Source organism: Panthera uncia, chromosome B1, assembly GCF_023721935.1.
Source record: "Panthera uncia isolate 11264 chromosome B1, Puncia_PCG_1.0, whole genome shotgun sequence".
NCBI lineage: Eukaryota > Metazoa > Chordata > Mammalia > Carnivora > Felidae > Panthera > Panthera uncia.
Genome location: NC_064811.1, coordinates 66,276,752 through 66,292,465, shown reverse-complemented (window position 1 = coordinate 66,292,465; position 15,714 = coordinate 66,276,752). Strand labels below are relative to the sequence as shown.

The 15,714-nt window shown below is 40.8% G+C and overlaps 1 protein-coding gene across 1 annotated transcript in view; it reads left to right on the top strand.

Annotated features, from left to right (window-relative positions):
* SCD5 (stearoyl-CoA desaturase 5) overlaps window positions 1-15,714 on the top strand; it is a 154,230-nt gene that overhangs the window by 110,604 nt on the left and 27,912 nt on the right. The window contains exon 3 of the mRNA XM_049630781.1: window positions 4,190-4,395. Within this exon, the coding sequence (XP_049486738.1) occupies window positions 4,190-4,395 (206 nt within the window). The remainder of the gene's footprint in view (window positions 1-4,189; window positions 4,396-15,714) is intronic.

Here is a 15,714-nt window from a genome sequence, read left to right as displayed (position 1 = left end):
AATAATGGAAAATGTCTCATTAATAATTTTATGCTAATAATATATTGAAATGATATTTTGGATGTATTAAGCAAAATATATTATTAAAGTTAATTTTACTTGTGTCTTCTCACTTTTTTAATGTGACTACCAGGGAAGTTTTCGTTATATATATTCTTGCATTATATTTCTCTTGGACAGCACAAAGTAGGACATAGTACGGCTCAAAACCTACCACCTGAGCCATCCACTCCTCATTTGCTTCTCTTCCCCTGCCTGGTCTTCTCCGGCGCCCCCAGCTTCCTGTGCCTCAGTTATACCCTGGGCTCTTAGAGCTAATGTAGCACTCTTTGCCACTCCAATTCTTTGCCAGGAATGATCAATAAACTCGATAAAAGTGAGCGTCCACTTATGAAGGTAATGAGGTGGCAGATTAAGACAGTACCGTAAGGTATAAACTCTGAGTCGCAAATGGAATCATTTGTCAATTGATTTGTTAGGATGTGTAAGTATTTAGGCTTCAGAAATTGCCACTGAGTTTAATATCATGTCCTACCAAAATGTGCACACGGGGCACAGACAGAATACACATACTCGAGAGTCAGTTCATTGATGGAAGTTCGCTATCCTTCTAGGCCTCAATTTTGTTTTTCTTTCCCGTGAAGTGAGGATGATGGAGTAAGGCACATAGTTCCAGACAAGAGTAGTCAGCACTTTGTAAACTCTGGGGGCTGAAGAGATTACCAGGAGATTGCTGGGGCTGTGGGAGCAGCTAGTGGCCGTTTTCTCTCACTCTCCGCCTCCTGAGGTTTGCTCACCCTTCCCATCAGCCCTCCACTTGCCCTTCCACATATATTAACCGTACCAAACACACCCTAGGTACACACAGCTTTTCATCAAAGACAAATGCCATTCACAGGTTGGCTCCCATTCCCAATCCCTCCAGGATAGAAGCAAAATGCAGATAAGGAGGAGGAAAAAGGCCCTTGGGTAAGCATACGAATCTTGCTCGCTTCTGCCCTGTTGTTGGCTTACATCTTGTCCTTTGGATCGCTTTTTCATTGGACTCTGCTTTAGCAAAACAATAAGAGAAGATTTTTTAAAAACAATAAGAACATAACAATAAGAGAAGATTTTTTTAAAAATTCATCTTAAAGTATTTTGGGCTCGATGATATGCTCGGACATTTGGAATCTGGCCAAAACCCTTGCTTCATTTCACTGTTGCAGGCTAAGTGGCCTCTTTTGGGAAGATATCCAGGTAAGAGGAGTTAAAGCAAATAAACATCTCTGTTCCGACCTGTCTTCACCATTCTTTTGTTGTGATTGTATTATGCTTAGTTGTGTGAGAATAATGTTTCTAGTTCTTCAGAAGCCTCTACTCAGAGTTTTTATAAAATTGCATTGTGATAAAGAACAAATATAACCTTTTAACAAGGAAAATGAGAGTTCTCTGTAAAAGACTTCCTGCCTCTAAATTTAGAGAATAAGGGAAATACCTTGTTGAAAGAGAGTGAACCAAGAATTGAAGGAGCACTATCTTTTTTCCATTACTGTTTTGACCTACTCAATGAACTTCAGCAAAATTCTTCTAAGCCTTAATTTTGCTGTCTGTGAATTGGGGACAGAGTATTCCCCTTTCTTCCTACATTAATATGGACATTGCAATAAAGCAAAAGGAATAAATTATTCCTTGGGCTGCAGTGGTCTTGACTGACATTTGAAATTCCGTTCTAACTCCAGATTCTATGGTTATAAATAATAAATACTTTCTCTTTCCAATCACTGTGTTTAAATACTCTGGTAAAATCTAAAGACTTCTTTCTTTTTTTTTTTTTAAACATTTATTTATTTTTGAGACAGAGAGAGACAGAGCATGAATGGGGGAGGGTCAAAGAGAGAGGGAGACACAGAATCTGAAACAGGCTCCAGGCTCTGAGCTGTCAGCACAGAGACGCGAGGCTTGAACTCACAGACTGCAAGATCATGACCTGAGCTGAAGTCGGACGCTCAACCGACTGAGCCACCCAGGTGCCCCTAAAATACTTCTTTCTTATCTCACTAAGCCAGGCTATAATTTTTGCCTTGCACAGGCTACCAAGAACCTTTTTTCTTTTTTTATAGTCAAAGCTGAGCACACAACTCTTAAGGTCTTTCTACCTCCCCTCTCTTTGTCCTATTACCCAAGGGTGAAGCAAATTGAGAAGCTTTCAGGGGTGCTATTGGATAAACAAAGTTGAGTAACCTTCCAGCAGCATTGGATGAGCCAGAGACTCAATGAACCCCCTTTTGGTTAGAGAAACTATTGGAACTTTGAGAATAAAACAGTTCCCTCTCTTCTCATCAGCAGGATGAAGCCAATACCTGTAAAATGGCAGATTTCTAGTGAAAACATAACTATGTCCTGAATAGTATGGTATAAAAACATTATGATCTTTTTTTAAAACAAAGGGCCTTATGCACTACATAAATTTATTTTTATTTTATTTTTTAAGTTTGTTTATTTTGAGAGAGAGAGAAAGCACGAGTCGGGGAGGGGCAGAGAGAGAGCAGAAAAGAGGGAATCCGAAGCAGGCTCCACACTGTCAGAATAGAGCCAGATGAGGGATTCAGACTCACGAATTGCGAGATCATGACCTGAGCCTAAATCAAGAGTTGGACACTTAACTGACTGAGCCACCCAGGCACCCCTATAAATTTATTTTTATTTTCAGACTAGTTTTCCTATCAAAAGCACTACTTCCCAGAATGATTTGCCTGCTCAAAGTTTTGAAAACATTGTCAGCGAAAAACAAAACTGAGTATAAACTGAAAGTCTATAGATACCACTGGCCCATGGGTACTGATAAAGTTTCATTAATAATATCAGCCTAAATGACATTGGTTGGTGCCCTTGATAGCTCACCCAGGACCTCCAGTCTCTGGACACCCTTCTTCTGTCTCCCATCATAGGGCGGTCAATAGGATGTGTCCCCCATGTGTGCCTGGGTTTGGCAGAATCTGCTAGACAATGCTTCTCTTTGCCTGGGCAGCAGAGTCTCTCTTGGGATTCCACTAAGAACAGCCTGTACCTTAAGCATTTCTTCTCCTATGGCCAAGTACATCAGATTCCTCAAGGAACCAAAATCACTTCCCCTCCCTTCCTGTGACACACTGTTAGAGCACTCCTCAAACAGTATTATTTGTGTCTTGGTATTTTGCAGAGATTTGGTGAAGTAGCTTTTGGGTTTTTACTTACTGGCTTCCTGCTCTCTGTAAGTTGGATATGAAGGCTATTAAAGAATGAGATGGGGGCACCTGGGTGGCTCAGTCGGTTGAGTGTCCGACTTCGGCTCAGGTCATTATCTCGCAGTTGGTGAGTTTGAGCCCCGCGTTGGGCTCTGTGCTGACAGCTCGGAGCTTGGAGCCTGCTTCAGATTCTGTGTCTCCCTGTCTCTCTGCCCCTCCCCCGCTCATGCTCTGTCTCTCTCTCTCTTTCCCAAAAATAAATAAACATTAAAAAAAAAAAATTAAAGGGGCACCTGGGTGGCTCAGTCGGTTAAGGGTCCGACTTCGGCTCAGGTCACGATCTCGCGGTCAGTGAGTTCAAGCCCCGTGTCGGGCTCTGTGCTGACAGCTCAGAGCCTGGAGCTTGTTCCAGATTCTGTGTCTCCCTCTCTCTCTGCCCCTCCCCCATTCATGCTCTGCCTCTCTCTGTCTCAAAAATAAATAAACGTTAAAAAAAATAATAATAATTAAAAAAAATAAAAAAGAATGAGAGGGAGGCCAGAGAGATTCAGGCCAAGAACCAGCCTTCTTTCATACTCAAGATTGCCCCTCTCCTCTGACAACAAGACTTCATCTTGAGACTGGATCTCTCTTTTCTTGATATGAATTCTCTCCCAGGAGATTTCAGTAACCCCCACCAGAACGTTCAGGTTTCCCCTCTCATTCACTCAACAAGCCTGGATCTCCTGCAGCAGGCACATCCCAAACACAAGCGAAGATCCCTACTAAGCGAAGATTTCCTCTTATTTTCATGGAAATCATCCCAGACCAACCCCAGGGATTGAAATTGAGGTGCAGAGGTTGTGGGTTGAGGATGGGAGCAAAGTAGAAGTCAGTGGTGAGGATGGTAAGGGGGTGGGGGTGAGGCATAGAGGGAGGCTAAGTTTTCAAGAAGGCACCAGGGTGCTTTGTCTCTTCACTCAGGGTCTGTGTTCTCTCTGCAGAATGACATCTTCGAGTGGTCCAGGGACCACCGAGTCCACCACAAGTACTCAGAGACCGATGCTGACCCACACAATGCCCGTCGGGGCTTCTTCTTCTCTCATATCGGGTGGCTCTTTGTTCGCAAACATCCAGATGTCATTGAGAAGGGGAGAAAACTTGACCTCACTGACCTGCTGGCTGATCCTGTGGTCCGATTCCAGAGAAAGTAAGTGAACAGACACCATAGGCTTGTCCCTCGGGGACAGGACCAAGAGACAGAGCACAGTGGAGTGCAATAATACCCCCAAGTAGTTCTCCTCATACCACTTACTCTCTTATTAGGATTTATCTCTGTTTATTCATTTTCTTTTGCTCATTAAGTCTTCCCTATTTACACAATTGTTTTAATTTTAATTTTAAATGGGTTTCCTTTATGCCCAAACGTCATTTCCTTCAGACCAACCCACATGACTGATTTCACGGAATCTTTTTCTGTAGTTCCCTACTCCCCCATTAGAGTTTCCCTGGGGTGGTGGGCAGGGCGGGGAGAACTTGCTTCGTTTTAGTGATCCTTGACTCCAACAGCATTGGACTCTATCCAGGTATACTTCTCTGTTCTCCTGGAATTCTCTTACAGTGATGGCTCTCTTCCCCTGTCTCCTAGAAATGTTACACGAGTAGATTTTTGTGCAGAGGAAATGTGATCATGTAACAGAGAGCCTCAAAATGCTTGTGTGCACTAATGGTGTTAGCCGAGCGTATTCAGCCAGTCAGCATTTACAGGATAAATCTACTCTCAACAGGCACATGGAGAAAATCACTTGTAATTGTGCTGGCAGATAGAGAGTGGCTATTTTTCACCTTTACCAGGAAGCTGGCATAGACTATGTCCATGTTGGTCTGGATCTGCAAAGTTGGCCACTATGAGAGCATTTATAAATGGGCTTTTTGCCCCAAAGTAATGAATTTATGTGCAAAGAGAGACAATTTATGGATTACACTCTGGCTAGAGTCTTGATATAATATGGTGAAAAAGTGGTTACCAGAGGCCATCTCCACTGACAAGCAAGTGTCATATTTGAGACCATATCTGAATAGAAACTCCTGAAAACAGAAATGGAGGCTGTGCCTTTGTCTGACACAAACGATTCTTGCATGAAAGGAAGTACGGCTTAGAATTGTGCTCACTTTGCCCCCGGCCTCCCTCTTTACATTGGAGTGGACAGCAGCACACAGTGAGAAAATGGCAGACCGTGGAGATAGACTGCCTAGGATCAAACTTTGTGGCTCCTCCATGTGCTAGTAAAGACTGGCTCTTGACCATTATCTCCTACAGTTCTTATGAGCACATAATGGAAAAAAAATGTATGGGAAATGCCTGACTCATAGTTAAGAGCTTAGATCAGTGATTATTATTATTCCACAGGCAGTTGCTAGTCCAGAGGACTCAGTGTGTTTCCATCCCCTGCTTCTGTTGGTTTCTCCAGAGGGTCACTGTGTGCCTCAACACAGCTCTTTCTAGTGGACACACCCAGTATCAGTAGCCAAAAGTTCTCTAGCAGAAAAAAAACAAGAGGTTTTTGATGAACAATTAAATGATTTATTCGTTTTGATTTTTCACCATAAACATAAAGTCTTAAATATCATTAACGAAAATCTGCAAAATTCAGAACAATGGAAAGAAAATAATTCAAGTCCTAACACACAAACACAGCCACAATTAATAATCTGTAGTGTATCTTTCCATATTTTGTCCACATATCTGATATATTTCACATGATGACAAGCATACTGCATATGTAATTTTATGTCTTGCTTTTGAACTTCAGATTATGTTGGAGGCACCATTGTTGAAGGCTGTGTGAGTTCACTAGTTGAGTGTCACGGTTTATTTAACGATCACTCTGCAGCTGAATATGTGTGTCATTTCCAATTCTGTGATATAAATGATGTTGCTATATAATTAGTAATGCTTTGGGACAATCAGGTCTTAGATTAATTTGAAGAGCTCAGATGAGAAGGCAAAGGATCTTCTATTTTATTAATGAGAACTGGGCTGAGTATAATAGTCTGGGTTTCTCTAACCATAAAAATGGAAGATCTTTTTTTCATCTTTTTCCTTAAAAATGTGGTAATTTGATTCATTAGATTTGTACTCATGGCACTTATGTCCAAAGACTATTTCTAAATGCAAGCAGAAGAACAGAGACTATTTCAGCATGTTCCCTAAATAGTTACCTGAGAATATCTTTCCTCACCAGCCCAGTGACCAAAGGGGGTTGTAGCTATCCATCCACTCATATCATCCAGTCATATCATCATTTCATATATACCATTGAGCTCCTGCTAAGAATTGGTGTTGAGGATACAACCTTCAAGATTGGTGGCTGTATCCCCCAGATTTGCAGACCAGCAGGGGTCCCACAAATAAATGTACAGACAGTTATACTCTTGTGAGAGAAGTATTGTAAAAGCGTGCCACAGGAACACAATACGGGCTGGTGAGGGTGAGGGAGGGCCTAGGAAAGAAACTAGCTTCTAAGCCAAGACCTGAAAGATGACAAGAAGTTAGATGAAGATGGGGGAAAGGATATTTAATATATCTGTCGATACATAGAACTATATAGAGCCATTGAACTTTAGAACAGGGAGGGACTTTGTAAATCATTTAGCTCATGCCTTCCATTTCTCCTATGGGAAAACTAATAAACAAAAAATAGATAGAAGGTTGGGGATAGAAGTACTGCCTTGGTCTTTTGGGGCTGCTATAACAAAAATACCATAGACTAGGTAACTTAGACAGCTACATTTATTTCTCACAGTTTTGCAGGCTGGGAAGTCCAAAATTAAAGTGCCACAGATTTGGTGTCTAGTGAGAGCTCTCTTTCTGCTTCATAGACAGCCTCCTTCCTGCTGTTTCTACACATGGCAGAAGCGGGGAAGGAGCTCTCTGGGGGTCTCTTTTGTAAGGACACTAATCCCATTTGTGAGGCCTCCACCCTCATGACCTAATCACCCCCAAAGGCCCACCTCCTAATGCCATTGCACTGGGAATTAGGTTTCAACATGTGAATTTTGGGGGGACACAAATATTACCCTGTGGCAAGCACCTACATCTCAAATTATTTGCTCCGTGTTCTTTTGATTATACCTTGCTGTTTGAAAAGGGTTACAACGGTTCTCTTAAGTGTAGGTGAGTACTCATGTTCATTGGTAATTATCCAGCCTGGAGAACACAGAGATCCATAATCTGAAATAAGGCTTAGAATCACTGCACTAAAGGAGAGAGCTTCCAGAATACACAGAGGTAGTACAAGGGTTTGGATATTTTCAAGTCTGTGAAGCCAGCTTTATTGGTTCTGCCAGTCAGACTATATGGAGGCAACAGATTCCTTAAAGAATGAGTCCTTGCACTTGGGGTGTAAGCTGGAGGAGGGATGGACCCTGTCATTGGCAGGACTGCCACATCAAGTCTAAGTCCTTGCTACCCTTAGCTGAATGGGGGACTCCTTGCATAACAGAGATTCGGCCCTGGGTCACTTTGATAGTACACCTTATAGAGTTGCTCTCCTTGTCAGAATCCCCACCTGCTCCTCTATGGTTCTCTGAGGGCACCAGACTCTGTTCTGGTTCTGATCCCCGGGGTTTGCAGCTAATTCACTAATGTTAGTGCTGCTCCAGCACTAATGTTGCAGTTGGTTGATAAACTTGTGCTCAGCCATCCTCATGACAGTTTACCAAATAAAAGCTTGCCTTGTCAGAGAGCCAGGCTTGATCAACTTTCCATTATACAGTATAACAAAAGAGAGAAGATAGTGGCATTAAACATAACAGGAGGACAACACAGTTCAAGCTATAATTCTAGACTTTTCCTCTAAAAATTTTACCAAGGCTATGATAACAAGTAGTTAACTGGACTGCTTCGAGTTTTGTTCTGCTGCCTGGTTGTGAATGACAAAATGGCAGGCATTAGGAGGTGAGAGGGAGAGAAGCTAGTGGTATCACATTCAGACTTTGGCAACTGAGCCCTGCCTGAGGTTCTATGCCTACAAGAGCTGTGCTTTTCCCTACAGGGTGAGGAGATCACAGGGCAGAGGCACATACCACCTGAAATCTTCTCCCACTTGTATACGTTGCCTTGGGCTCCAAGGAACCTAGAATTCCCTGTCCAAATGGCTCTGAGCCTACTTCCAGAGCCTACACTGGCCTCTCCAGGGCTCTGTCCTCCTGGTAGAGATGTGTACACCCTAGTCCTGAACAGTGGCCAAGAGGCAGTGTTAGCCTGGAGATGAGTTTGGCTGTCCATAGAAAGAGGATAGAACTAGGGGTGGAAAGAGAATGGGGCAGATCACAGGCTAAGGGCCTCCACCTCTGTTCTTGGTCTGGGCCCTACGAATATCAGTGTGAGCCTAGAAGGGGGCCACTCATAAGACTGGCAGTAGGTCTGTCAGTTAGGAATTGTGTTTGGCCAAAACAGAATAGAAGTTTATTTCCCTCACATATAAAAGAATTGTGAAGGCCCAGGTTATGGTGGCAACAGTGTCAGTTGAAAACCAGATTCTTTCATCTTTCTGCTCCACCAACCTTAGCATGTGACTTTCATTCTTTCATTTTAAGGTCCAATGTGACCACTAGAGCCCTAATCAGAAGGAAGGTGAGGGTGAGGGGTAACACTGCTCACCTGAGTCAGTCACCTATAAGGAGCTTTCCCAGGAGCCACATATAGCCTATCCACGCACCTCTCATTAACCATGTCAGGAAATGTAGTTTCTTGGTTGATGCCTTACACCCTTGCATAAATTCCTGGTTTTGTTCCCATGGAAGAAAGTACGAATTGGTATGAGGTAGGCTCTCCCGTAGGTACTTAATTACTTAAGCAAAATAACTAGCCATCACAAGTGGCTCAGTCTGACAACGTTTTCATTATAAAGCAAGTGAGTGGCCTTTCTGCCACCATTTTCTAAGCAGAAACTGGAATCTCACATCATTTTTCCGAGATGGCAGAATGAGGATAAAAATCCAGAGGCTGTTCTTCCTAATGCTTTGCTTATCCCATTGATTCCCATATTAGATAAGAAATTCCCTTAGAAGTAGCATGCAGACAATGTCATGTGTATTTTTGAAGGAGTTAACAAGGATACTAAGCCAGACACATGAAAACAAGGTCCTTGCCTCATCGCCATAGTATGGGATTAGCTAAGAGAAAAATGGTTGGAGTGATTCAGAAAGGTAAAGCACTTCTGTTTTGAAACCCTGGAAAGGTATGAAAATGTGTAAATTTTCCCTTTCCAATAAGACTGACACTTGAATGGCTAGAATCTATTTAAGACCTCCTTCACTTCAATTTCCCCCTGGTCTGTTATCATTAGTCTTTTTCTTTCTTCAACAATAGCATCACATCTCTCAGTGACATCCTCCTTTTTGTGTCTTTATGTCAATCCTCTGTCCAAACCCCACATGTATTTCTGTGTTGGTGACATCAAATTGCCAGGGCAGAGCAGTCAGACAAGTCTACAATTGACTTATTTTCACTTCTCTATCTCATCCCCTCATCTTCCATGTGGGGGATCCCCTAGGGACTGGGATGAGTCATCTGGGAATTTACAACCAACATAATCCCATCTCAGTTGACAAAATCCATTGCTTTTTCATCAGGGTTCCTCGTGGGGCCCCCAGGGAGTCTCTTTCTATTCTGAGTCCATTTTCCTTGGGGACCTACCCTACTTGTTGCTAAGTTAATAGAACAGCTCTTCTCTAGATATTAGTGACACTGAGTGGCTGAGTACATTCAAGGGCTTAGTTGGTTAGTTGCAATTTGTGGAAAACTCTACAGAAAATGATCCCCAAATGAGAGGACCTGGATGATGAGATATTCAAACATCTGGTCATGTGGGTGAGATTCGGGGACATGGAGGCAGTGCCTTTTAAGCACAACCACCCTCTGCTACTCCTTTGCACATCAATTACCCTTAGTTTGATCACTGCCCATCTCACTTGGGTCCCTAATGGTCCTGCAACAGTAAAACCAAACTGGCTCCAAGGTGAACATCACTTGTTTATGCTATATGCAGATCCCAGCTCTTTGGTATACTCTATCCCAACTCACACCTTAATAATGTAAGCCATGAGAAAATGAACAACTCAGGAAACAACAGATTTTGGTGAGGATGTGGAGAAAGGGAAACACTTTTGCGCTGCTGGTGAGACAAACCAGTGAAGCCACTCTGGAAAACAGTATGGAGGTTCCCCCCAAAATTAAAAACAGAGCTACCCTACAACCCAGCAATTACGCTACTAGGTATTTATCTAAAGGATACAAAAATGCTGATTCAAAGGGGCACATGCACCCTCAATGTTTACAGCAGCACTACCAACAGTAGCCAAATTATGGAAAGAGCTCAAATGTCCATCAACTGATGAATGGATAAAGAAGATGTGGTGTATATATACAAGGGAATATTACAAATATTCAAAAAGAATGAAATCTTGCCGTTTGCAGCAACATGGATGGAACTAGAATGTATTATGCTAAGTAAAATAAGTCAGTCAGAGAAAGATAAATATATGATTTCACTCATATGTGGAATTTAAGAAACAAAATAGATGAATGTAGGGGAAGGGAAGGAAAATTAAGATAAAAACAGAGAGGGAGGCAAATCATACTCTTATGATACTCTTTTAAATACAAAGAACAAACTGAGTGTTGTTGGGTGGGGAAGGTTGCGGGGGTGGGCTAAATGTGTGATGGGCATTAAGGAGGGCACTTGCTGGGATGAGCACTGGGTGTTATATATAAGTGATGAATCACTGAATTCTACTCATGAAACCGTTATTATACTATATGTTAACTAACTTGGATTTACATAAAATTTAAAAATAAAAACAAAAATAAATAATGTAAGTGATGAGGCACATGGTGTTTCTCAGGATTCAGCTTTCTTCTCGTTTCTGCATATATCACTTTTCATTCAAGAACTATATTTTGAGCACCCACTATATACCAGAAATTGTTCTAGGTGCTGGGGATGGAACAGTCCACAGGAGAACCAGATTCTGGAGAATATTTGCTCCCTCTTTCTAGAATTCCCCCATTTGTGTTTGGGGATGTGAGAGAGGATGCCCCACCATACACCTGCCCCCCTGCCTGACTGGGCCTCTCTCTCCACAGAAAGATACTTTTGCTGCTCCCCTTTCCATTTCTCTTGTTACTCAGTCCCTGTTCCATGAATCTGTTTTGGTTCACTTCCTCTTGTCTATTTGCCTCTTTCTGTCCTCACAGTCTTTGTCTCTTCACCTGCCGGAGGGCTTTGTTCCTGCCTTTGTGCCCTTCTCTGCATGGGTACATTTTCCCTCATCAGTCACACTGTGTTCTCCAAGCCATGCAGTTCTTCTTCTTGCATAGTTTTATTAGAGAATAAAAGCCATTTAGCCAATTGTTCAGGCAGACTTTTTCTTCTTTTTGGAGGGAGATGAGGAATTTTTGTCCTCTTGTATTCTTTCCTCATGTCATGATCTTGTTCTGATTTATTCTTTCCATACATTACTTCTGCATGTAAATATTCTCTCTCCATGAATCTTGGCTTCCATTTCTGAGGGGTAGTCTATCTTTGGTTAATAGCTTGAGCCCTGGAATCTTCTCTCCCATTCTGTCCTCATCTCAAATCATTGCATCTTGTCTTGGGGCTGTGAAAGTTTTGAGGATGAAATAATTTTTCTTTGAATAGTGTTCCCTGCATCCAGCTGTAGTTGCCAAAAGTTAAAATTATGAATCTCTAAGTTCCAAGGAAGATGATCAAATCAGCTAAAGAAGTGTAAACTGTATTTAATTAGATTCCTTTTGTTAAAAGTCAATGGAAGAGGTACAACATCCTTTACTCTTCTTCTTAAACCTTTGGCCTTTCTAAAGCAACTGATTGCTATAGCCAAAGAATCAAATTATACTCTGGGATACAAGACTGAGATGGTCCAGTATTGAAGCTGTAGCATTAACACCAAAATTTCCCTATTTTAGTGGTTAAAAATTTAGGTGAGAGAGAAACCAGTGTGGCATATAATTCAATGACTAATTTTGACTTTTTAAAAATTTCCAGGTCAAAATGTTATTTGTTTGCCTGTGTGAGAGGTACTTTTCCTATGAGAACTTTATGAAAACTTCCTATCTCTCTCTCTCTCTCTCTCTCTCCGTGTGTGTGTGTGTGTGTGTGTGTGTGTGTGTGCATGCACATAAAAATACATCAACTGTATTGTCATTTTTCTTTCCCCACACTGACCATTCCATTTCTATGTGAAATTCCCCTGGCAAGATGAGGAGACAGTTTCTCAAATGTCTGGAATCTGAATACATCATTGACTAGCATGTTAGACATATTAACTAACAGGTGTCAGTGGATTCTGGAACTGCTGTTTGTAAAGTGCTACCTTAGCTTCATTGTTGATGGCAGCGAAGGTGACTTCATGCATCTTTGATATACTTCCGTAGTCAATAATAACTACCATTTACTAACTGCCTATTATGCACTTACATTGTGTCTTTTCACACATTATCTCTGATCCTTTCAATAACTGTATCATGTAGATGATGGTATCTGGATTCTGGACTTGAATTCTAAATATTCTGGCTCCCTGTGGCCTCAATTAGCCATGTCAAAAAAAGAATAGCAGATGTTTGCACTAATTTATTCTCTCTAGTAAAATATTAGTTGCTACCAAAGCTGCAAAGAAATCTTAGCTAAGTTTTAATGTAAAAATTAAGTAATTATGTAGCAGTTAAGGCAAGATTAAATTTTATGAAAGACATTTTTGTGGAAGTATAAATTCTCAGTAATACTTAGATATCATCAATTCTTGGCTCTCTTTTGAGACCACATAGAGAATAATCTTTTAATATTTTCTTGGAATAAAAAGCCCTTCAGTCATGTATGTGGTTCCAGCTCCAAGGCTTTATCCAGTAGGGAGAGAACCAATACTCTTATAAGGGGCTTTTATTTAATACTTATTTATTCTCTTAAAAGTTAGATGTATTACCAATGGATTACGCCATCAGAGAAAAAGACCGTTTTTGCCTTTTCATTGTCTCTTTTTTATGAGAAAGGTAAAAAAGTGGAGAAAGATTTTCATAACAGAAAACTTATCTTCTACTTATTATTTTCTCCAACAATTACCTTCTAAAATTTTTCTAACCTCAGAGCTTGGGATCCAAATACCACCTTTAAAAAATAATTAAGACAGAACATAAGAATAAAATTCTCTTTTTAGTACAAAATATCATAAAAGTTAATTGTAGAAAATTTAGAAAATGCAAATAAGCTTCATAAAGGATAAAATCATTTGTAATCCTTCCACTTAGAAAACATCAGTTAAAATTTTGCTGTATATCCTTCTAAAGTTCTTTTTAATGAACTATGCTCTGCTTTCTTTTTACAAGACTTTATTTATACCCTATATATTATTTCAAGGTAATTAAATAAGAAAAATATATTTAATATTTGCCTTCTTTATTTCACCTCTAGCCTCATGGTTTTCTGTGTGTGTGTCCTAATTTCCATTTGATATCATCTATCTGCCTGAAGAACTACCTTTAACAGTTCTTGTGGCACAGGTCTATTGGCAATACATTCTCAGCTTTGCTTATCTGAGGTCTTTATTTTATCTTCATTTTTGAAAGGTATTTTTACTGGACATAAAATTCTACATTGGCAAGTTTTTTCTTACAGATTTTAAAAGATGTCAATCCCTTGTCTTATGCTTTGCATGGTCTCTGAGAAGTCTGCTGTGATTCTTCTTATTATTCCTCTGCATGTGATGTTTCTTTTTTCTCACTGTCTTCAAGAATTTTTCTTTGTCATTGCTTTTCAGAAATTGACTCTGATGTGTCTAGGGTTTTTTGTTTTTGTTTGTTTATTTTGTGAGGAAGCAGTTATCTTGCTCAAGATTCTTTGGGCTTCTTGGATCTGTGACTTGTTTTCTTTCATAAATTTTGGAAAATTCTTGGTTGTTAGCTCTCCAGACTATTTTTGGCCTTGTTTTCTCTCTCCTTCCACAGAAACTCTAATGACACCTATGTTTTACCACTTGATGTCGTTCCGCAGTTCTTAGAGACACTGTTTTATCTAATTCACTCCTTTTTATCTTATATTTCAATTTGCATAATTTCTATTGACATATCTCCAAGTTCACTAATTCTTTCCTTAGCTATATCTTGTCTGCCAATGAACCCATCAAAAGAATTCTTTATCTCTGATACTGTTTTTTAAGTATAGCATTTGCACTTCTATATCTTCTATCTCTCTGATGATATCTCCCATCTGTTCATGCATATTGTCCATTTTTTCACTAGATCTCTTAAATGTGTTAATTATAGTGAAAGTCCCTGATAGTTGCAACAGCTGAATCATCTTTGAGTCTGGTTCTATTAATTGCTTTATCTCTAGACAGTGTTTTTTTTTCCTTGCATTTTTATGTGATTTATAATTTTTAATTATATGCTGGACATGTCTACAAGAATAGAAATACTAAGGTAAATATAATTTATGTTTGAGAATGGCCACACCTAGGGGCGCCTGGGTGGCTCAGTCGGTTAAGCGTCTGACTTCAGCTCAGGTCATGATCTCACGGTTCGTGAGGTCAAGCCCCATGTTGGGCTCTGTGCTGACAGCTCAGAGCCTGGAGCCTGCTTCAGATTCTGTGTCTCCCTCTCTCTCTCTCTGCCCCTTCCTCACTCATGCTCTCTCTCTCTCTCTCAAAAATAAATGAACATTAAAAAAAATTTTTTTAAATGGCCACACCTATTCTTCTTTCAGGCCATTAATATGGGTGAAGGGGATGGGAAAAGGTGGAGGTTGAGTCAATGAGTTAGGAGTTAAGTTAGATTTGGGTTTAGTGTACCAAAGACTTTGGTGGAGAGCTGCTATTATCAAATGCTTAGAGTAGACCCTGGAGTACCAGAGAGGATTTCTAAGTATTAATGCTTTTGCCTTCAGCTTTCAGCTGTCCTTGCATACCTGTGCCACAGAGGACATCTCTCTCTGTGGTCTTGCCCTTATCTGAACTAGGGGAGACTTCTATTGTTTGCTTGTCTATGCATGTTTTAATGTAGGGGGTTGGGATTTCTTTGCTGTCTTAGTCCCATATCAGACTTAGGCAAGCTCTGTGCCTGAACCTTGGGGTTAATACTTCTTGAGCATTTTTTTCATCTTCACCAACAATAGGAGATCTCTGCTTTGAAGCAGTGCAAGATCCTGGGCATAAGCCAGGTTTTTGCTTCCACCTCTCCTTCAACAGCAATGACTCTGCCTGTGTCTGGGAGTGGGGGGAGTTTCCTACTCCTCCCTCAGAAACAAGCAGGTTTTGTTTCTCTTGTTCTTCCAGAAGTATTGGACTTTTGCCTAGTCTTAGAGGCAAAAGGTTTCCTGCCCTCCCCCAGCAGCTTAAGACTTTGGCTTTGTAAGAGAAGTCTCTGGGGAAGAGGTCAAGGCTTTGTGCTTGTCATTTGGTGGCAGCTGGTCACATCCTGCATGTCTATACAGTGGGGAGGAACTCTCTCCAA